The 21,535-nt window shown below is 54.3% G+C and overlaps 7 protein-coding genes across 7 annotated transcripts; 5 read left to right on the plus strand and 2 right to left on the minus strand.

Annotated features, from left to right (window-relative positions):
- The first annotated feature begins 2,107 nt into the window (after positions 1 to 2,107).
- On the plus strand, positions 2,108 to 9,588 carry HER10_EVM0012516 (uncharacterized protein). Its single transcript, XM_035481910.1, has 5 exons — positions 2,108 to 3,958; positions 4,012 to 4,138; positions 4,195 to 4,506; positions 4,576 to 5,844; positions 5,900 to 9,588. Exons 1-5 carry the CDS (start codon positions 3,544 to 3,546, stop codon positions 8,688 to 8,690), a joined length of 4,914 nt encoding a protein of 1,637 aa, XP_035330217.1. The 5' UTR covers positions 2,108 to 3,543; the 3' UTR covers positions 8,691 to 9,588.
- Positions 9,589 to 10,318: 730 nt separating this feature from the next.
- Positions 10,319 to 11,298, plus strand: HER10_EVM0010557 (GPI-GlcNAc transferase complex; the record flags this gene model as incomplete). The annotated part of the gene is made up of 1 exon (XM_035480013.1): positions 10,319 to 11,298. Exon 1 carries the CDS (start codon positions 10,546 to 10,548, stop codon positions 11,296 to 11,298), a length of 753 nt encoding a protein of 250 aa, XP_035330001.1. The 5' UTR covers positions 10,319 to 10,545.
- Positions 11,299 to 11,388: 90 nt separating this feature from the next.
- On the minus strand, positions 11,389 to 13,032 carry HER10_EVM0009510 (tRNA pseudouridine synthase A; the record flags this gene model as incomplete). The annotated part of the gene is made up of 1 exon (XM_035478996.1): positions 11,389 to 13,032. One exon carries the CDS (start codon positions 13,030 to 13,032, stop codon positions 11,389 to 11,391), a length of 1,644 nt encoding a protein of 547 aa, XP_035329872.1.
- A 692-nt stretch (positions 13,033 to 13,724) lies between these two features.
- HER10_EVM0003421 (uncharacterized protein) lies at positions 13,725 to 14,419 on the plus strand (the record flags this gene model as incomplete). Its single annotated transcript, XM_035473096.1, has 3 exons — positions 13,725 to 13,792; positions 13,864 to 14,077; positions 14,138 to 14,419. 3 exons carry the CDS (start codon positions 13,725 to 13,727, stop codon positions 14,417 to 14,419), a joined length of 564 nt encoding a protein of 187 aa, XP_035329082.1.
- Positions 14,420 to 14,529: 110 nt separating this feature from the next.
- HER10_EVM0004127 (RNA polymerase III subunit C17) lies at positions 14,530 to 15,069 on the minus strand (the record flags this gene model as incomplete). Its single annotated transcript, XM_035473780.1, has 2 exons — positions 14,530 to 14,841; positions 14,929 to 15,069. 2 exons carry the CDS (start codon positions 15,067 to 15,069, stop codon positions 14,530 to 14,532), a joined length of 453 nt encoding a protein of 150 aa, XP_035329181.1.
- A 1,588-nt stretch (positions 15,070 to 16,657) lies between these two features.
- On the plus strand, positions 16,658 to 19,429 carry HER10_EVM0009437 (ribose-phosphate diphosphokinase). The gene is made up of 5 exons (XM_035478923.1): positions 16,658 to 17,920; positions 18,013 to 18,017; positions 18,163 to 18,367; positions 18,423 to 18,726; positions 18,779 to 19,429. The coding sequence occupies exons 1-5, from the start codon at positions 17,225 to 17,227 to the stop codon at positions 18,853 to 18,855; spliced, it is 1,287 nt and encodes a 428-aa protein (XP_035329859.1). The 5' UTR covers positions 16,658 to 17,224; the 3' UTR covers positions 18,856 to 19,429.
- A 455-nt stretch (positions 19,430 to 19,884) lies between these two features.
- Positions 19,885 to 21,346, plus strand: HER10_EVM0000903 (uncharacterized protein). Its single transcript, XM_035470670.1, has 3 exons — positions 19,885 to 20,178; positions 20,252 to 20,836; positions 20,908 to 21,346. The coding sequence occupies exons 1-3, from the start codon at positions 20,074 to 20,076 to the stop codon at positions 21,073 to 21,075; spliced, it is 858 nt and encodes a 285-aa protein (XP_035328808.1). The 5' UTR covers positions 19,885 to 20,073; the 3' UTR covers positions 21,076 to 21,346.
- Positions 21,347 to 21,535: the final 189 nt, after the last annotated feature.

A 21,535-nucleotide genomic window follows, 5' to 3' on the forward strand; every position in this document is an offset into this window, starting at 1 on the left:
AGGCGACGCCAATTGAAGTGATTTGAGTTGGGTGCTGGGATTCGGAAGCTCTATCTGATACGGATCAGGTCGACTGGGGGTCTGTGTTGTGCATGGTTTTCGAAGTATGCAGGTAACAGTGATCGTCTCGCAAGGACAAAGAACCAAAGGCGGGCAGATGCAGCAATGGTGCAGCCTCAATCCTTGAGAGGGCTGGCCTGTGTGGACGGACCGGGAGTCTTAGGCAGTACTCGGTAGAGACTAGAGCTGCGGATGAGAAGGTGGAGGGTTCGGAGTGAAGCATTGCACGTTGCCAGGCCGTTGAATTGCTCCATCAGTGTGCAGAGTGCAGACAGGGCGAGGCCGCGAGAGGGCGAGAGGGAACACAAAGTTCCGAGCTTCAAGCACAAGTAGTGGGGATTAGTGATGGATGGTGGCCGCTTGTGTGCCGGCCAGCGGGATGTGATTCCAGACCCGTACCGGCAGAGGCGATGGCGAATTCGCGATGGATGCAGAATAGTGGCGTTCGTTCGAGTCCAGCCCCTGGAACTAAGGGGCCGATCGAGTTCGTACGTTGCAATGGTAGGTATTGTAACGGGAGTGACGGGTTTGACGTTGTCGATGAAAAATGGTCGTGTTCCTGAAACTGGAGGGAAGAGGTCGGATGGTGTGTCACTGGCCAAACAGGCACACAGCCAGATTGGGATATCATTGATGGAGTTGATGGAGTTGGTGGAGGGTGGATTGAGGTCAAACGGGGAGAGGGAAGTCAGGTACGTACTCCCAGAAGGACAAACAGAATGACGGGAATCAGATGGATAACTGAGGAATTCCGAATTGTGCATCAGTAAGGTAAGGTACCTGACGGAGTACGGATGGAAGGAGCGGTGCACTGAGTTATTCCGTAGATACCTACCTAAGGTATTAGTTGACGAGAGGAAGGAAGGAAGTAACAAAGTAATAGCAGAGGAAGGTGGAGGTCCATGAGGTGAGGTTGGAAAGGTGGCACAGACGGGGAAACCGGCGAGAGGTAGCGGCTACCTCCAACATTGCCGCCGCTCGAGGCGGGACAGAGGCACCAAAAGTAAGTAGTGGCTACTTCTGGGTGGGGCCGAGTGGATCAGTCCAACGGGAGGTTAAAAGCAACGAACCAGTCAGACGCACGTCCATGGGCATCCCTGCAATGCATCTGCTGAACAGCAGGCACATGCGGCTCCGGATTGGCCCCATGCAAGTTCCTTAGGCGCCATCACCCTTTCCTCGGCGCGTAGACTGTTCAACCCCGGCTCCCTGTCCTCCTCTTTCCCCTCCCCTCGACCTATCCTCACTCTCGTCCCGTCCTCTCTCGATTCTCTCTCCCAGTCCACGCAAACGTCCTTCAAACCAAGCCTCTCTCTTCTCCCCCAACCATGCTCTTTTCCTCACTTCCCGCCGCTCTGGCCGTGCCCGTCTCTCTATGCTGCACTGCCTTTCGACCCTTCGATAGGCTCTCAAGCCTGTTCAAGAGTCCGTCCTAGCAACTAGTCATCCATGGCCACCGAGGCGAATCAAGCCTGTTTGTACCAGGATTCACGACCGTGACCACCGCCGAGAAGAGGGGAGTCATGCCACTGGTCCCCGTCTTCAGATTTGGATACCTGCGCACTACATCTCCTTCTGCGTACATACCGCGCATCTGCCATTCCACAGCAGTCCTGTAAGGTACCTTTGGCGCCCCCAAAGAGACATACGCTGTCTTCACTGCCTCACTGTCAACCATTACTCGATACAGCAATGCAAAGTCAAATCATCAGGGGGAAAGCGGAGCTGGATATCCAAAGCGAGACACGCTTGTTGGAGAACAGCCGCCGATGGGACGTCACTGCGAGTCAAAGACCAGACGATTCGGTTCGATTCCTCATCTGCTCCTTCATTGTTCTTTCTTTGTCTCGCTATGCGTGGTGGACTGGGCATTATCTTGGAGACAAGAACCTAATGATGAGATGGCCCGGCCGTCACAACCACCAGACGAGAAATTCAAGCTAGGCTGAGGGAAAGCCAGTGCCGCCTCAGCCCAACTTGATAGGTTGATATTCCTGTCGCCCGCCCGCGCGCACATACGCACGCAGGTTAAGCAAGCATCGCAAGCAGCAAGTAGCGGCAGCGTGCCAGCAGCAGCAAGCAGGATCTCGCGAAAAAAGAAGAGACTGGCACTGGCTAGCACCGCGCGAGAAGAGGACCGGAGACCTAATTATGGCAAAATATTGATGTACTGCCCTGTTCAGACACACTCTGCTTGCCTCGATACTTCGTCAAGTCGCCCAACCACGCCGCTCATGGCATTCGACCATCTCCACCATGCCATGACCCCCCCGTCGTCCTGCTGCATATTCCCCAATTGTGTCCCCCTCGGCACGCGGTGGCTTGCACCTTGCACACCTTGACTGATCCCCTTCCACTGGCTTGACAGGGTCCCTCGACGACAAGCACCCCGGTCTATGCAGCGTCTTGGCTCGTCCAGATGAGCCGGACCGTATCCGCTCCCAGATACCTCGACCGTTCACTGAACAGCTCTAATTTTATGGTCAAGATTGATCGTCCAGTGACAAGTCAGCTCCAAAACTTAGGCGCCATGCTCCATGTTGCTTGACTTTCTTCCCATTTGGCTCCATCACACCCCGTCCACACTGGCACACACCCCCTTCGAGCAGCAGCCTCTCTTATTTTCCATCGTCTTTTCGATTCCTTTTCTTTTCTTTTCCCTTTCCGTCGTCAGTCTGTAAGCAAGAAAACCCTCTCTCTCCTGCTTGTGTGTCTCTGTAAAATTTCGAGTTGCACACTTGACAGAATCTTCCTGCAAGACAAGCGCCGGCACACCCCCTCGACGAAGGCCTATCCAGTGAGCTTTCTCTCTCTACGTCCAACAACGCCAACTTCAACAGAGACAACCTCATCGCTTCACACCCTTCCACCTGCGTCTATAGCGTCTTGCCCCCCCTCCTCAACACGTCCCGACAGACTGTAACCGTCTTTAACACGCCGGCTCCCAGACTTTCTTCTCTTTCTTCTCCTGTCCTACCTTTATCCGGTAACTCACTGGCAACGAAGAAAAAAAAAAGACCAGCAGCCCCGCGCCGTAAAAAGAGAGACATTAGAGTGCAACGGCACAACCAGCAACCGTAACACGACAGCAGGCAGACGATACCGCTACTCTAGGACGCCTACGAAGAGCTTTGCGAAAAGTCTCTGCAACCTGGAAACGTGGAAGGACAGCCGGCCCGGGAACGGACATTGAACAGTGCTTCATGTGATGGTTGGATTGGAAGAAGTGTAGCTTCCCGACTGCCTTTGGTTCGCCACGAAGCAGCCGGACGGTGCTGTGATCGTCTCGGATTGGTGAGTAGGCCTGTCTCACAGGAGTCACCCACCTGTTTCTCGGCTTGAGAGGGCTCAAAGGTCCTGGTCTGGCAGACACGGACCTTGCAGCCGTTGCCCTGCCTTGAAGTCGTCCTCCCCAAATGCAGCTTGCCGACTAACATCGCACCGGGTCCCAGATCGAAATCCGAAAAAGGATATAGTGCCATCATGTCCGCCTCCGCGAGAAACCGAACCGCTACCGTCAGCTCCGGGCAGTCGTCACAAAGAGGTCGGAGCAATGAGATGCAGGATTTCAACATGTCGCAGCCCAACATCATGCGGTACTTCGAGCCATGCGCCGCCACGGCGTCCATGTTCTTGTATGCCCAGGGTTCTTCCATCGTATGCTGCCACCACGACACTCTCACAATAGAAAGAAGATTTTCAAGACACTCGGACGAGGTGCAGTTGCTCGCAGTTGATACGCAAAGCGAGATTGGAGCCGGAAGGCTGGTGGTTAGTTACGATGCCGGGCAGACAGCCATTGTCTGGGATATTATGACGGGCGACGAAGTAGCCCGATTCGCTTCATACGAGCACTTGACAACTGCCGCGTGGATGCGCAATGGCAATGTTGCATTTGGTATGTTGATGTCCGAAAAATCTCACATGGTATTCACTAACATATGGCTTTAGGTAATACACAGGGCAACATTATTCTATTCGAGCCCACGACATCAGAGCATATCTCTTCGAGAACGATTGACCAGATTGCCGTGACAGCGCTCGCACCAGCCGCAGACTGTAGGACATTTGCGATTGGGTATGCTTAAAGAACTCCAACGGGCATTGCAAAACAAAGTTGCTAACTCTTTGTAGATACCAAAATGGCTCGTTGTTGGTCGCAACTCTTCAGCCGCGATTTACTATCCTCCACAACCTAGGCACATCAAGAGCACCTTCGCCTATCGTCACGCTCAACTGGCATGCCTCGTCGTCTCGTCAAAAATCGGACATGCTGGCATCACAGACCCATGATGGTGACCTCCGAGTTTGGAGTGTGTCCAAGTCGTACAGCAGCGATGACCCCGCCAAGGTTGTGAGGATTCTCAAGCGCACCGATAACTACCAGACCGGTCCCAACTGGATGGGCTGGTCAAAGAACGGCCGCATTATCCAACATTCTGACTCGTACGTCATTCTTTGCCACTTGAGGCTTACGCGCGCGCTTAGAACTTGCACTGACTTTTACCACACTAGGGAAACACTATCGTGGGATGTCCGTACTAAGCACGTTACTTGGGATAGTATCCCGACGCTCGAGCATGTCAGAGGCCTGGCCGTGTACGGCCCTGGCGCCAGCCTCTTCACCCTGGGAGCCAACAATACCGTACAGCAATTCGACCTCAACACCCCTTCCATCATAGTTGCTAATGTACAGCACCCGGCCAACTTGTTGCCACCATCACCGCCTGTCTCGATAGAGGAACAGCAGGGACAGAAGACGTCAACAACCATCGTTACCGACTCGGATGCCACATCTGGTTCAATTGAGCTCGGCATTTCGGAGAGTGACGAAGATCACTTGTCTCCCTTTGACCGTATAGTTAGCCGGAAGGACACGGGCACACCCAAGGCGCTCGACCCTTACGATGCCGATACCGCAAGCGCGGCTTCTAGCCGCAGCGGACTGTCTTCCATCTCGCGATCCTCCGGAGGATCTCGGACGCCCGGCCGGTACCCGTCGTCGGCCGTCTCTCGAGGCATGACTGATAACACCTACATCTCTGCTGGATCGTCTCTCAGATCTTCTGCTGCACCTTACCAAGAACGAGACATGTATTCCATGAGCGGAACGTCAATGATGAGCGGCACTTCCATGTCCTCATACCGCTCTCGCCGTTCTAGGCCATCCCGTCTGCGAAATGAGGTCTTGCCGAGCCCTGTCGACAGCAAGGTTCAGGATCTCTTCAAGTACACCAGGAGCCGGCTCAGCGACATTCCTTACAAGCACCCGATCGGAAGTGACCATAGCCGACTCACAAATGACGATCTTCGCAAGCAGATGCTGAGCACCATCTTTGGATGGAACAAGGAGATTGACGACTTGGTCAGAGAGGAATTGAGCCGACACAATGCGGCTTCACCGGCGCGCATTCTTCTGATGAGATGGCTGGGCGACATTGACGCAGATGTCATGGCAGCGAGCTCAGCCTCAATGACTTCTTCTGACTGGATGTTGCTAGCCCTCAGCGGTATTGGAGGCCAAGCTTCGCAGCACAAGCTGGGGCGCGCCTACGTTCAAAGACTCCTTGAGCACGGTGATCTTCATGCCGCTGTTACCATTCTGATTGGCATGGGTGATCACAATGATGCCATTGAGATTTATGTGTCCCACAAGAAGTACATGGAGGCGCTTATCCTGACTTGTCTCTTTTATCCCGCCGTCTGGGAACGACAAGCAGCTATCATCAAGAAATGGGGTGAATGGGCTGTCATGCACGGGCAACAGCAGCTTGCCGTGAGATGGTATGTTTTCTCTATTAAGTGAACATAATGGTACGATGCGCTAACAGATTTTCAGCTTCGCCTGCACTGGTGCCGAGTCTGACGAGCCATGGACATCACCATCTGCTGCCCAAGTGACCTTCCAGAGCATCAACCAGAACGTCCATGAGAATATCCCGGAGGTCCTGTCACCTCCTCTCTCGCCTCCCGGCATCAACCGTGGACCCCAAAGAAGCATCGCCAAGACGTCCGCCCTGAAGCTTATCACGTCATTCGGCGAGCAGCAAGGAAAGTCAAAGTTCTTCTCTCAAGGAGACGGCGGACAGACTCCTATCGCCGCCGGCCCAACACCCATCGCCGACTCTGCAGTCTCCCCAGGTGGATACGATGTCACAACTGCCTTCATCCGCCCACCAAACCGCAGCCAGTTCAACACCCCGAACTCCGCGAGATCCGGAGCATCTGCCTTCAGTCGCAAGCGCCTCCCTTCCATCGGTGAGATTCCGGGAGACTTGTCGCGCGAACAGCTTCAGGTTGACGTTGAGGAATCTCGACGTGCCATGCAACTGCGCATGTCTTCTGCCGAGCAGGAAAATCTTGCTGCTGGCCTGTCTCTGCAGAGGGCCGCCACAGCAAGCCCGATGATGATGCGTGACCAGTACAAAAAGATCACCACACGGACAAGGGAAGCGCCTCCCCCATCTCCTGATGCTAGAATGATCATCAAGATGGAAGGCAGCATGGCCCAGCGCAACGGTTCCCGAGACCGCAAGCCAAAGGGACTTCATCTTGAGCTTGCAGGTCTGAACAACATGGCCAATGAGATTACCTCCCCCGAGCAGTCGGTGGCATCTTCCACCCGTTTCCACTGGCCTTCCCGACGTAGGGGACCTGGCTCCGTTACAGGCTCTGTTACGTCTCAATCCACCACCGGCAAAAGCATCCGCAGCAACACTACAGGTGGACGACAGGACTACATCCACAGCCTCGACACTGCCCAGCGCTTGCAACAACGCAAGCAGCGAAGCCGACATGCCAGTCGAGAGGGCAAGCGCGATGGCTCCCGTGGCCGCGACCGTGACCACAGCCGCACTCGCAAGACATCTTCTCGCGAAGCTTCCGCTGAGCGTGGCCGTGCCTCTAGCCGCAACTGGCCCAAGGCAAAGCGCTCCCCAACCTCGCCCATCCCCATGTCGCCCGAGGATCTCATCAACTTGAGCACACCCAAGTTCTTGCCGGACGTCGGAGAGCCCGCCACAGTGAGGAAGTCTAGCAAGAGCCGGAAGGGTACTAGTCGTGCATCCAGCCGGGGTAGCCAAGGCCGCAACAGAAGCCCCGAAGGCAGACATCGCCCTCCTGCGCTTGAACTCCGCGGCCGAAGTGCGGACCGGACTGGCTCTCACGCCAGGTCACCTTCGTCTCCTCTACCTCTGTCAGCCAATCTTGTCCACTACCAGGGGTCTGAAGACGAGGAGGACTATGTCAAGGCTGTTGTTGCCCAAGAGAACTTCAGAAACAGACACAACAGAAGCACCAGCCAGCATGGGTCCCGCAAGGCGCTCTCACCTGAGCTTACCAGAGAATTCCCTCGACGAGACCGATCTGAGAGTCGCCGCCGCCACGCTGGTGAGAACCTGGATCAATCCCGCGATATCGCGCCTCCTCAATCCAAGTCTCGTGCCGCCTCTACAGAGCACGCCGGAGACTTGAAGGCCATGAAGGATGAGAGGCAGCGTAAGAAGGAGGAAGCTGCTCGCGAGCTCGAGGAACGTCGCAAGTCCCTCGCACAGCGTCCCTCGGCGCCACCGATTCCCCACCCCAACCATATCCGAATCGGCATTGAGCCATCTCCAAGTGCCATTGAGCTTCCGCCTCGCAGCCACACTGCCGACCCTACTACCAACAGAAGCATGTACGCACGCAGCAGCTCGAATGTGCACATTGGTCTGCCCGCAACGCCCAAGGCCATGCGTCTCATCATCGAGTCGGACAAAGACAAGAACAGCATTCCGGTGCCCCCGATCCCGGCTACGTTTGCCCAGAGACATTCCCCGGTGACTTCTCCCCAGCAGCAGTCCCCCGAGAAAGAGCAGTCTGCCGAGACCCTCACTTTGCTCCCTCAGACAACTTACCAGCTTCCTTCCACGGTCTATCAACCTCCCAACCGCGGAATGATTCCTCGCAGCATGTCGGCCCCGCCCATCCCTCCTGATGCGCCCTCCCCTAGAGGTCCTAGCGCCAGCAGCAAAGGTCTTTCTCGCGGTCCCTCCATGAGAAGAGGTCACTCTGGTGAGATTCGCACTGTCGACGACATGATCCGGGTCAGACGTGCCTCCCAAGAGAGCAACAACTACGGAAGCATCCCACCGCCGCCGCCTCCTCCTCCCGCTCCGCCAATGCTGAAGGAGCTTCAGCACCTTGCGATGCCTCCTCCCCCGCCCCCGGCGCCTCTCCCGTACACCGCCCACATCCAACCCGTGACCATGGGTTCCGGTATGATTGAGATTGTCATGGACGATGATGACGTTATCCAAACGACTATTGCTGCTCCCATGGACACAACAGTCCCAGTACTTCCACCACCCGCCCCGCCCGTGTCCAAGGGTGGTCACAGCCGAGGACGCAGCTTCTCTGAACGCGACAACAGCATCGCTGGCCGATTCTCCAAGGCGACCGACCGCTTCAGGTCCGGCAGCCGCAACCGCAAGGAGCCCTCAGCGCGGCCCCGAGGTCAGGAGGACTACGAATACGCCCCTTATGAGAGCGTACCCATGCCAATGAACTATAGCCGCGAGTCGATGCGATCTCCCCCCGCCATGGCGCAGAAGAGCTTGCCTACTGGCCTGCACCACAGCGAGATGATTTAATTTCGTCTTCTTGCTGAAAAAGTTCCAACACTCCCCAACCCCTTAATTAGCTTTACACACCACATTTCGATTCGTTGCATGGCGACAGGCGTTTCTCGATGAATCTCGATACCATTACTTTTTTTCCCACGAACGACGAACACGAACAACACTACTTTGCAGTGTGGCAGCTCTGGGGCCGCCAGAACCACAACAACAGCAGTTAGAAGCCGCCTTTTGTATACTTCGAGTCTATCCTTGACGACGAACATTGGAATGCGGAGTGAAATGCCATTTCTTCTCCAATTTCTTTTCATCTTTCAACCTCTTTTTTCGTTACACTTCTTGTTTTGCATTCTTAACTTCTCAAATGATGACTGATGATGGCTGGATCTTGGGATTTCGGGGCAGAGCCGCGAGGCAATACACATGAACACACGATACCTGTAGTGGGAAGAGCGGCCATGTACGTGACGGAATGGACAGACGCCGTGGGGGAAGGTCGAAGGGGACCAAATGGAAACGAAAACAGAGAAAAAGCTGGATGGTTTTCAAGATGACACCGTCTTGCGCCAATGAGTACGATGAGAGCGAGAGAAGGAGGAGGGGGACGGAGGGGTTGGAACGGGATAGGTGAAAAGGGACCGAAAAGTGCTGGAAACGCGTGTCTTACAATGTTGCCTCACGGCATCTTTGTTCATCTAGTTGAAGGGTAGGGGATTCTTCCTTCCCCCGCCTCTTTTCATTTCTTCAACTTTTTATTTTCTTTTCAGGTCTGCTTTTCCAAGTCGTTGACTGGATTGCAACTGATGTTGGTCTTTTATTCCCTTTTCTAGCGGGTGGTGATAGCTACGTAGCTTGCTCGTCGAGATGGCCATATACAGGCTGAATATTGAGAAGAATGCAATCTGATTCCGAGACTATTGATACATGATTTATGTGGTACAACAGCATCCATACAGTGACTCCGGCAATTGAATTGAGTTTGGTCCAGAGGGAAAGGCGGAAAAAACGAAAAAGGTTTCGTCGTCGACTGGGATTGAACCATGTGCGAGAAGAACTGTGCCCAAAAAGGTACTTCTTAACACCACGAAATGCATCGCCAACTGCACACAGTAGGCGTTCGTCTCAATTGCCAGCGAAAACAATCAGACGGTCGCAACCGTGATGCACATGCATTTGCATCTACAATACCTGATCAAAAAAGCCAAAAAATTGGAGTCGATATCTCTATCCGCCTCCACTACCCCAAGCCCTCAGCGATCGTAATCCAGCACGCCATGCGACGGTGAAGATGCCTCTGCAGAGTGAAACCTCCCTCAAGTGTCATCTTCATTGCTTAGGGCCACACGCAGCGATCGCAGGTTACCCGTGCGAGTGGGTGGCCACCGCAGCATTCGCACTGGGCGCCGCTGAGGGGTTCCAATGTGGATGGGGTAGCGGAAGAAGAGTAATGAAAGCCTTCAACCATTTGACCATTACAGCCGGTAATTGCGAGTAAAATTGTGATACAAGTAGGGTCGGGGGCTGGCGGGGGGACGTGTGGCGGTTGATGGGTGGGGGTGATGAGGTAAGCAGGGTATTTGCGCGTGTATGGGTGGGAGCTCCAAGCAATCAACGCGCCGGCGAACATCTCCACCGAGCACTGATCTAAGCTTCCAAATTCCATCATCCACCCCAGCTTGCAATCCTGGTCGGAGTTGACTTCGCGATTGCGCCCAGGGGTTCTGGCTCTCCGAAGCTCTCGCCAACTCCCCCGAACCAAAGCATCAAGCCGACTCGAACCCGCGCAATATCAATGGCACCATAACTGTCTTTTCCCGTTCTGAATTTCCTAGTTGCTTCTGCTTCTTTGCAGCATCAACCAAACTTCACAATGCTCGCAACAACCCCCCGCCTCCACGTCCGGCGCCCCTCGCCAACAACAGCCGAATTCACAGTAACAACCCGCCCGCCACCAACTCTCGCAGTCCGCGTCCTCTCAGGCCTCCTCTTCACCCTCCGCATAGTACTCTTCTTCTCCTCGATTCTCCTCCTCCAAGCAGCCCTGGCAGAATCACGATACGTCACCTCCCTTCTCTCCGCATCGACAAGAACAAAACCCACTGCAGCCGCAACTGCAACCGACGGCCCAGACGCCCTTTTCTCGAGCGCAACGCTCTGGAAGGTCCTCCTTTTCATACGCACCTCAGCGCCAGGCCGCCTAGCGCACGCCGCGGCAGCATCGCACGCGATACCGCTACCCGTCCTGGTTCCGGGGTGTCTGCTCGCGGCGTACGCGACGCTGAAGCGCACGCATACCACTGAGAGTCTTCTCGTGTTGCGCGGGCTGGGGATACAGACGAGTTCGACGAGCGGGAGTTATCTGTCGGCTGCCGCGACGCGGTTCATACCTACGGAGAAGATTCAGGATGTGTTGGTGAATGAGGCTTTCAGGGGCTTCGAGGTGCGGTACTATTTGATTGTCATTGTTGAAGGGGAGGAGGATATTGTGGTGGTGTTTCCGAGGATACTACCCAAGAAGAAGATCGTCGAGACGGTATGGAGGGGCGTGAGGGGGTGTCTTTGGGAAGCGGATGGCGGGAGCAGTAATAGGAAAATGGACGATAGATGGCAGAACGGGGTATAACAAGTACCTCGTAGCCTTGACGAATTCATGATCTGATCAGAGCTTTCTGCTTTACTTTATTGTTTATGATAGGGGGCATGTGCCCATAACCTACTCATCCCCATCGCCCGCTGCAGCGGCCTGCTTGGCATCCTTTATGACCTTCCTCCAATTCTTCGACTCCCTCATCTCATCAGAGTTCTTGAACCCCTTCCGCTGCGCCCACCGGTCGTTGATTACCGCCGGCGACGGCGTCAGTTGCTTCTTCGCAATCGGCACGTATCCACCCGACAGCTTCCCCTCGTGCCCGCCTTGGAACACCCTCTTCCCTTTCGCTTTCGACTCCGTTCCCTGCACCTGTCTTGAGACGAGATCCAGCAGGCGGTTTGCGAGCAGCTCGTCCATCTTCTTCTCGCGGTAGTGCGACCACAGGTTCTCGACGACGTCGGCCTCGCCATACACCCAGCGCAGCGCATTCTCCGCGTCGTTCGACGTCCGGCTTTCGTCGTCGCCTGGGAAGACGCAGTTCCACAACACCAGCGGCGTCTCGTGCGCCAGATCGTAATTCGGCTTCCGCGGCATGTTCTCCACGTCGAGTAACCGCGTCACGAGGTCGGGCGTCTCAAGGCGCTGGCCAATGAGGAAGAGAATCGTAACCATATGCCGGATCTGATGCCACAAGAACGCCGTTCCGCGGATATTGAACGAATACACCTTGGGAAGCTGGCTCCCATCAACAGCGCTGGCGCCCAGATATGGCAGCGCCGTGCCCACGTCTTTCACCTCCTCGACGCCGGCCTCGAACATGCGCCGCTCAAAGTTTGTAATCTGCTTGCTCCCGTCCACCTTGCAAAAGTTGCGGAAGTCGTGGGACCCAATAAAATTCTGCGCCGCCTGGTTCATGGCGTCGATGTCGAGGTAACCCTCCTTCATACCGTTCGGCGTGCCGTCGACGGTCGTGGCCGTGGGTGTGAAGGCGGGCTGGGTGAAGAAGTAGCGGTACTGGCGCTCCTCGCACGAGAAGCGGGCGGAGAAGTCTGGCGGCGGGGAAGGGCACCATGCGATGATGCGGATGTCGTCGGGGAGGAGGCGGTTGAGGACCTTGACGTACTGGATCTCGTCGTTGATCTCGTCCCAAACCTTTTCGGGCTTCTTTTCTTTCTGTTCTTCTTCGATCTTTTCCGTGCCCTCCATGGGAGTGTCGTCCCCTTCCGTCTCAGCAGCCGGTGCAGGATCCTCTTGCTTCTTGGGCACCGGTCTGTTACTCCGCACCCTCAACCCGATAACCTGTCCAAACGCGCTCACGCCGCGATCCGTCCTCCCGCACTTGGAGTACTCGCAGCAGTCAAAGTTGACGACATCCTGATCCTCGGGGAAGATGAGACACGACTTTGTCAGGGCGTTCCACAGCTCGCCCTCGATCGTCGGCAGGCTCGCCGAGGTGGCGTACTCGAATCCCCCGTACCGCTTGCCCAGGTACGCCAGCTTCAGCGCGATGAAGCGGGTAGAGTACCGCGACGAGTCGATCCGCTTGGCCTCCTTCTTCCTCTTCTTCACCGGCGGGGCCCCGTCCGTTGCTACTGCTACGGCACCGGCACCGGCGCTGTTCTTGTTGCTGTTGTTGGGGGTCCCGGACCCGGCTCCGGAGGCCTTTGATGCCGCATCCCGCTTGTCGAGTTCATGCTCGAGCTGCCTTATGCGGGAGATGAGACGCGCCTGGTCCCATGACTCGTACCGACCGCTCGCATCGGCCATGTTTGCGACGGGAGCGGTGCTGAAGCTCCTGGCCGCGAATGTAGAGGATGTTCGGTAAGGATGAGTGAGATGCTGGTGAGTAGTAATGAAACTACGCAGAGTGTGGTGGTGACGTTGATATTGCCCTTTGACCAAAACTTGTGAGCAGCCGTGTAATAGACCTCCACCGTGCCTCGATAGGTTCAGACTCGGGCTTGGCGGGCAATGCAGACAGAGACCCCAAAACAATTCATGTAAGGGCTTCATATGCCCTCTCTCTCTCCTCTCATGTGAGTTTATGGGAATTTTTGGAGGGTAGTGGTGGTGGTTTAGACGCGGACCGGCATCATGCGGGTACCTTTGGGCCTGGAAGAGTTACTTTTGGAGGGGCCGGCGCATGCAAGTTGAGTGACAACCAATTTTTATTTTTTTTTATCTCTTACCATTGACTTATTTTTTTAGTCGCCCTGTAGAAAACAAAGTGTGGCTTGTGCTGTGGCTGTAGCTCGACTCCACACTCTCATCCTCCCCTCATGGAGAAAGCCGAACCGTTGCGACGGGACCAGTGGGCGCGGAATGGGCACTGTGTTTCTGGTGCTGGAGTCTTGGCTGAGTCCGCACCAGGCCTGGCCATGCGCCATTTGTTCCCCAGACATCCCGTATCTAGACGTCTCATCGGAACTCGTCCGAAGCAGCCGTTCCGTTCTACAGTCATGGAAGAAGAATCGGTCAAGATATTATTAGTTGGTGATGAAAAATGTGGAAAGACATCGTTTCTCTCGTCCGTATGCCCTTTATCGAGATCATGCCATGGGGGTCTCACAATGCTAATGAGATGTGCCCTTGAGATAGACGACTGAGCGCCGGCGAAGGCACCGGCCCCATCAGATTGCTTAGAGATATTGACCAACCCTTTATTTTCGAGATCAAGTTTTCTGGGAAACCGTACCGTCTAGAGTTTTATGATACAAATAGCCCCGAGAACTGGAAGCTGCTCGAGCCGGACATTGTTATACTATGCTACGACATAAGCCAGCGGCTGAGTCTCATCAACATGAGGAGACATGTATGTTCTCCTGAATGACTCTCTCTCCTTTTTCTGTATCCCGTCTGACATCCGATACAGTGGCTTCCAGAGGTCAAAATGTCCTTTCGCAGGCCAGACCGCTTGCCTATCCTCATGCTGGGTCTCAAGAGAGATCTACGATCCGAAGACGACCCCAATGGGATCATCTATCCCCAAGAAGCATACCAGCAGGCGCAGGAGATCCGCATAGACAAGTACATGGAGTGCTCTGCGGTGACGGGCGAACTGCTCAAGCTGGCGTTTGAGGAGATTAGTAAGACCGCAATCATGACGCGGAAGGCCGAGGGAGGACAGAGCGAAGGCGGTTGTGTCGCCATGTGAGATTCGTTGCCTTGCTAAGGCGACCCTGATAATCCACTCCAAGGAGAGGACATATCAGAGGAATCGGCGCCGTCCAAAGTGAGTTGTGAAGTGTGGTGCGGCAAGGCTTTCTAAGCAGCGCCGTTCGCAGCCTCCTCATCACCTTCCTCCTCTCCTGCCTCCTGGGGGAATGAGCCAAGCACTTCAGCAATGATGTTGACCATCTCCTCCTGCTGATTCTCATCGAAGCGCTCAGGCATCTCCTCGATGACAGTGTTCAGAGCGGCGACGGATGCTGGGCGGAGGTTCAGGATCATGATGACCTCACCCTTGGCCAAGTCATAGGGCTGAAGCTTTCCTAGGAGCTGGGTGATACAGTCTGGGTGATATGTAATGGGGTCTTGGCTGAGCGGGTTTGGTGCCGTCCGCAGGTATTGGAGGAGCTACGTATGTGTCAGTCATGAACTTACTGCACAGAAGCAGATACCCAATTTTCATTGCATGTATAACTGCCATGAAGTCAGACTCACCTCTCTTGCCAGTGCTTCGAGGTTGCCGGGGCCCCGGCGCTCTCCACGCTCACGCTTCTTCTGACCAAGCTTGCGCTCATTCAGATGTTGATAGACCTCGTAGTTGGTCAAAACTGCCGACTGAGCCTCAAGGATCTTCATCTTGATTGCGTGCTTGGCGCGGGGGACGACTGGGTTGCGATTTCCGGGTAGAGGAGAAGGTGTGATGCAAACCGTTTGATACCAGGTGGCAACGGCGGCAATTGCGTATCGGCCAAAAAGAGTGCGGAAAATGCAAGCTGCGCAGGCGCTTGGTGTTTGCGGAAAATCGACGTGTCGGTGTACAAGGTGAAGAGGCTAGGCCAATGTACCTGTCACTCAAAACGGAACCTCGCAGATGCTCTTTGAGAGGGCCAGGAATAGGCTGTTCAAGTGGTACAACCTTGGACAAGCTGACGTTTGATTTGACAAGGGTGAGTGACTGGTGACTCTGCCTTGGGGTCTATCAAGGAAATATCGGGTCGCCTTGAATACAGTTGTGACTTGTGAGAACTTAGAAGAGTCAGATGAGGTAAAGTCACTGTGTAATCTCGTAAAAAGAATTGCACTTGTGACTGTACGGAATCTGAGCGAGCAATGGGAGGCAAGGTGCTGCCGCAAATTCTTCTTGACAGCCCAAGTGTCCCACGGTCGATGGCCGGTACGGTTGGCAACGAGCTGCAGGGAGATAAAAAGGCAAGCAGAAAAGCAGGTGCATTAACACGGCCCAAGGCACCAATCACAATGCCCAGTCCCCCACTCTGCCATGTGCTAAATTGTCGCAGAGTACGTACCGGATCTGGAATTGCGCAATGAGAGGGGGAAAGAGCGTTGGCGTTGGCGGCTTCAGATTCGAAGTAGGCGCCTCCGCTGGCCGGTGGCCGCTTCCTCCTGCCTGCGGCCCTGCCACCTGCACCTCTCGTCGTTAATAAAAGCCGGTCGGTTACTCGCGTTATTTCACTCCTTACCTTACCTATTACACTACTACGTAGAACAACTACCTACGCAGTACAGTACTACACTAATAAGGTAAGGGGAGGTGTGAGATTCCCCAGGTACTCCTTCCCGCCTCACTGTCATGGTCAAGGAGCGCTATTTTCTGGATGTACATTCAAGAGGCATATACTCTGTCTGCATTATCCGTACAATCACGAGGCAGCTAGACTTTTTGACAAGGGGATGGATTGCAGAATGTCCACCTCATTCGGCATATCGCAGTCAGAATTAGAACAAGAGTCACTGCTGCATTCCGGGCAGCGTTCCACGAATCCAATGCAATTCAATCCTCCCTGTACAAAGTCAGTCGTCGACACTGTACTTCCGTACCTGGTCGCCTGTGTCTCCCGCCGCCGTCACCGCCTTCGCATCGCTTCAGGCATCTCCGTCACCGGTCTACGGCACTCTGCGTGAGGCTCGGCATGTCTGGGCAGCCTGGCAACGACCGGAAGAATACAGTGCATGGTTAGAACGTCGTCGGGGCGCAAAATCTCTGCGAGACTGCCAGAGATCGGAGTCATGAACATACACACAAGCGCAGCAAGGTACCCGTACTAACCTAAAATGGCCGCTTCGACACCCATTCACCCTGTGAGGGAGCCCTGTGCAATCTCTCTTTCTACCCCACCACCACACATTTCCACCTGCCACCCCCAAGTCCACATGGCGGCGACTGCACCCGACCCCGATTCCTGCCAATCCCAAACAAACTTATCCACTCAGAGATTTTCCTTTACAACTTCTCGACAACCCCAGCTTCAGACAGAATTCCCCCCCGCTACCAGCTTTTCCCTCCTCCCTCTTTTCTTGAGCTTGTTCGTCATGCTCCCGTTGTGATCGCATCTCTAGAGGCCTTCCCCCTCATCCTCGCTGATTGCTCTCCAGCTCTCTGGCATCTTTACCATACAATTCCCTTCTACGCATACCCTCGGCTTCGGCACATTCCAGTCCCTGTGACGTCGCCCTGCACCCCACTAGCAGATTTTTGACGCCTCCAGCAAACCCGACACCGGCTCTCTCGCTCGCGATCCTCCAACCCGCACACGACCTCTTCGAACCCTCAAAATCCCCGGGGTATCTTTCTCCACAACCATTCTCGAATACCCTAGCTGCGAAATACACATTGCAGCCCCGGCCTCGACGCCCTCTTCTCTTCCTCAGGTCCTAGTCATACCCTCGAGCGGTTCTAGGTTCAGCCTCCAATATCGCCGGTTTCGCCCGACCACTATTCTTCTCTTCTTTATTCAACCATTGCTTCTCAAGCAACCAGCAAATCTTCACAATGGTCCGCAATATCATTGTTCTCGGAGGCAACTCCCACCCAGAGCTGCTCAACAGTGTTTGCAACAACCTCGGGCTGAACCCATGCGAGCGCATTCTGTCAAAGTTCTCTGTTGGAGAGAGCCGCTGTGAGATCAAGGACTCTGTGCGCGGCAAGGACGTCTTTATCGTCCAGACTGCATCTGGCAATGTCAATGACAACTTCATGGACTTGTGCATCATGATCTCTGCCTGCAAGACGGGCTCTGCCAAGAGAGTCACGGCTGTCATGCCTCTGTTCCCCTACTCAAGACAACCCGATGTCCCCTACAAGAAGGCCGGCGCACCTCTCTCAAAGTCAGCAGCAGGGACATCCAAGAACTACACCTTTGAGAGTGTGCCTGCGACCCCGGGTCCTGGCATTGCGCGCAGCATGGGCCTCCCCAACGGCATTGATGGCATTGCCTCAAAGCTGGCTAAGAGCAAGCTCAACGAGGAGCGATCTAATGGAATGAACGGTGTCGATCATTCCAAGACCAATGGCAACGGTCGTAACCACCATGACTCTGTATCCTCTCAGGTCAGCTACACCAACCATGACAACGAGCAACAAAACCGAATCGATGGCTTCCAGTCCAAGCCTGGATACAAGCAGTGGGTTGCCCAAGCTGGCACCCTGGTTGCTGACCTCCTGGCTTGCGCTGGTGCGGACCATGTGGTATGTACCCCCGAAAAGAACTACTGAGAATAGCTCGAGAGAGCGTTCAAGGGGGCCCAAAAGATTCGCAAAGTCAAACTAACAGAACGTAGATTACGTAGGTTTTCTTCCCGATGATCCTCTACGTGGTGCTTTATGTGACTCAAAGGCCATTGCTACAACCCTCTCTGGAGCTTTTCAAATGCTCTTTGTACCTGCATCGCTTCATTGCTTCTTTCTGAAGCACATGCTAATGATTGCAGGATGGATCTCCACGATCCTCAGTACCAGGGCTTCTTCGATGTGCCGGTCGATAACTTGTACGGCAAGCCTCTCCTCATGAGATACATCCGCCAGAACATCCCTAACTACAAGGATGCTGTGGTTATCAGTCCCGATGCTGGTGGAGCCAAGCGCGCCACTGCCATCGCTGATGAGCTGGACATGGCTTTTGCCCTGATCCACAAGGTAGGCCATTCCTCCCCGCGGGAGGAGACACAGGATTCATGTTTTTCTTTTACAGGAGCGACGCCCGACCAAGTACACCGAGCAGCGCAATGCCAGCATGATGCTGGTGGGTGATGTCAAGGACAAGGTCTGCATTCTCGTTGACGACCTCATCGATACCGGCAACACCATTACGAGAGCTGCCAAGTTGCTCAAGAAGGAGGGCGCTACTCACATCTATGCCCTCTTGACGCACGGCATTCTCAGTGGTGACGCTATCCCGCGTATCAACGCTTCCGCCATCGACAAGATGGTCGTGACCAACACCGTTCCTCAAAAGGACCACATGCGCGCCTGCTCCAAACTCGAGTTTTTGGACGGTGAGTGCTCTGGAATACTACTGTGTCCTGGAGCAAAGCTAAAATCTAGCAGTCTCTCCGGTCTTTGCGGAGGCTATCCGTCGTGTCCACCACGGCGAGTCGATCAGCGTCCTTTTCCAGCACAACTAAAAGCATCATCACGCGGCGTTCGAAAAGAAACATCGGCTTTTTGCATCGGAGGGTTTATTGGATTCCAACAACTGCTTCTAGGGAATCCCAGCAACCATTGGTGTTGTTTTACTGGCGTTCAGCACAGGTGGTGGGTTGAGTGTGGCATCTTTTCTTACGCCATGGACATTCTAGACGTTTTCCTCTTTTACCCGGACTTATCAACAACATACCAGCTCGTTTCCCATTGGAAATGATGCAAACCAGTGGCAGCCCCGTTTGGCTAGCCACATTGCTACACAAAAACAAGATACTTAGAACCTCGTTCGTAAGATGGAGGCTCTCTGTACAGCGGAACAGCGGACCCGAAGGGGGAGCTTTGCTATACACACAAACTTTTCATGTCTGATGGGTTACACTTGTCCGTTTTACTGTTGGCGACTTTGAACGTTTCTTTCATGATTTTTGGGACTTGTGCGAAACGGGGGCCAGTACAGTGCTGCGCAATAGTCTTCATCCCGTCCACATAACATAAACATATCCGTAGAAGGTTCAGCCGCTTGATGATCGTCAGCGTGCCCGTAGACAAACCGTGACACATATTTGAGATAGAAATGAAATCTAGCAATCGAGATGTACAAAACCTCTGTCAGGTTGAAGGCGAATGCTCTATGCCGTCGTTGTGTTGATGTCTTTTTGTGCTGACGAAGGCTTGTACTTGTAAAATGCTTTTCACATCTCAGATGTACCCGTAAAAAGGTTTCAATCTGTTATCCCCTGGCTCACAGACAGTACACCAAACCAGACTCAAGAAAACAAGAGTAAATCCAAACTAGGCTGATCGAGTTCCTAAAGAAAAAGCAAGGGTGTCGGAACAAACTCCTACAAGCCAAGAAGTTTCCTTCCCCAAACGTCTCCCGACCCCAACTTCCCGCCCGGGCCCCACCGAGCCGCGGTTTCGCGGGGTACATTCGTTTGCTTATCTTATCGGGGCCATGGAAAGCCAAGCTCTTGCCCCGCCAACCCGCCGAGCTTCCCTCTCCGGGGGAGGGATGCTTAAACCGAACGACATGTTTGCCGTGACTTTTGAGCCTCGGCAACGACGTCAGACCAACGAGGACGAGCAGCATTTTCGAGAACACAACTCGAGTGACGTTCTCACGCCTTCCTCCCGCGCCTTGTAGACAATCATTTCTGGGGTGACTCTAGTAGCGTAATCACACAACCGGGTCATTCGCAATGGCGACCCTCTCTGGCGCAGAGCGCATCCGCGCAATCACAGATGAGGACGGCATGTTCAAGGCCTTTGACACGTACCCCTGGAAAAGAGACAAGATGTTCACAGTACGTCTCACCTTAGGAATCATAGACGAAATATAGCCCGTCAATCATCTCGAGCTAACGATGCGTGCTCCAGTCCGGCCTCTACGCGATCCTCGGCGACCCCAACACGGAAAACCCGCAAGGCACGCCGACCGACCTCGCGATCCACGCCCGGATATTCTACTACGCTCAGCGCATCGGCGTGACCATTGACTTTGCAAAGTACAAGGACTGGCTCGCGAAGCACCCGGACCACACACCCCCCGACGTCCTGCCCGAAGAATACAAGACCAGCAGCACAGCCAGCACACAAGGAGCAGCAGCCTCCTCCTCTACAGCTCCCGTAGCCAGCGAAGCAGCAGAATCATCAACAGACGACGTCCCAACACTAACATCGAAGCTCGACAACCTCAACACCAACGAGATCACCCCCGCAGTCCCAGCATCAACAGACTCATCCAAAAACCCCGCAGACGAAGCAACACCCTCATGGCAAGCAGCAGCCCCCAAAGCAGACCTCTACGTCGAACGCAAAGCACAGCCGCAGGAGGGCGCACCAGGCCAAGGAGGCGACGAACCAGCGTACCCGATGGGTTTCGCGCAGATGCTGGAGATGATTCAAAAGGGGATTCCCATCCCCGGCATCAGACAGATCCCAGACACCGTTGTTAGAGACGCAGTGAGTATCCCCTCTTGCATTTGCCCCTCTCTTCTCTTCTCAAGAATTCAAGACCATTACTGAACTTACAGTCTGTAAAACCATTCGGAAAACGTGCGGTACCCAAGAAGCCGTGGGAAAAAGACATCGTGACTGCAGAGGCGGTGGAGAAGCCATCTGTAGTCGACTCCGAATTCCCACCGTTAGATGACGATGTATTACCTGCAGCAGAGGCCGAGTCTGTAAGCAAAGAAGCGTAAAACGATGCATGTTGAGAATCATGTAGGATTCAGGAGGCAATACGAATGGCGTTCGGGAGAGGGGCATAGGGCTATGATGCTTGTGGATTGCCACAGAGTTAACAATGTCAAGCAAAACATTACAAGTCCGACACGGGAAGATCCCACCTACGAGTTCGCATGAAATAATCGAGGGGATCAAGCTACTTGTAGAAGAATCATTTCTAGGGAGCTACCTAATGCTCAGTTGAGGACTGCCACAGATGCTGTCCAAGCTGGACCAAGGCCGCACTCCAAAGTCTCCGGAATGTGATACATAACTACATACAATCATTGTCTTTGACTTTTGGTCCGATATGCCATGCTTGCCTAGTTGTCCATCCTCGCCATCCTCCGGGTTGTCCAGTTCGAATTTTGATGAGACTAAAGGAGCATCAAAGGGGTATGTGGATGTGTCGATGAACCGCCATGTATAGATGCG

The sequence above is a fragment of the Colletotrichum scovillei genome (genome assembly GCF_011075155.1).
Source record: "Colletotrichum scovillei strain TJNH1 chromosome Unknown Contig00009, whole genome shotgun sequence".
NCBI classification, from domain to species: Eukaryota; Fungi; Ascomycota; class Sordariomycetes; order Glomerellales; family Glomerellaceae; genus Colletotrichum; species Colletotrichum scovillei.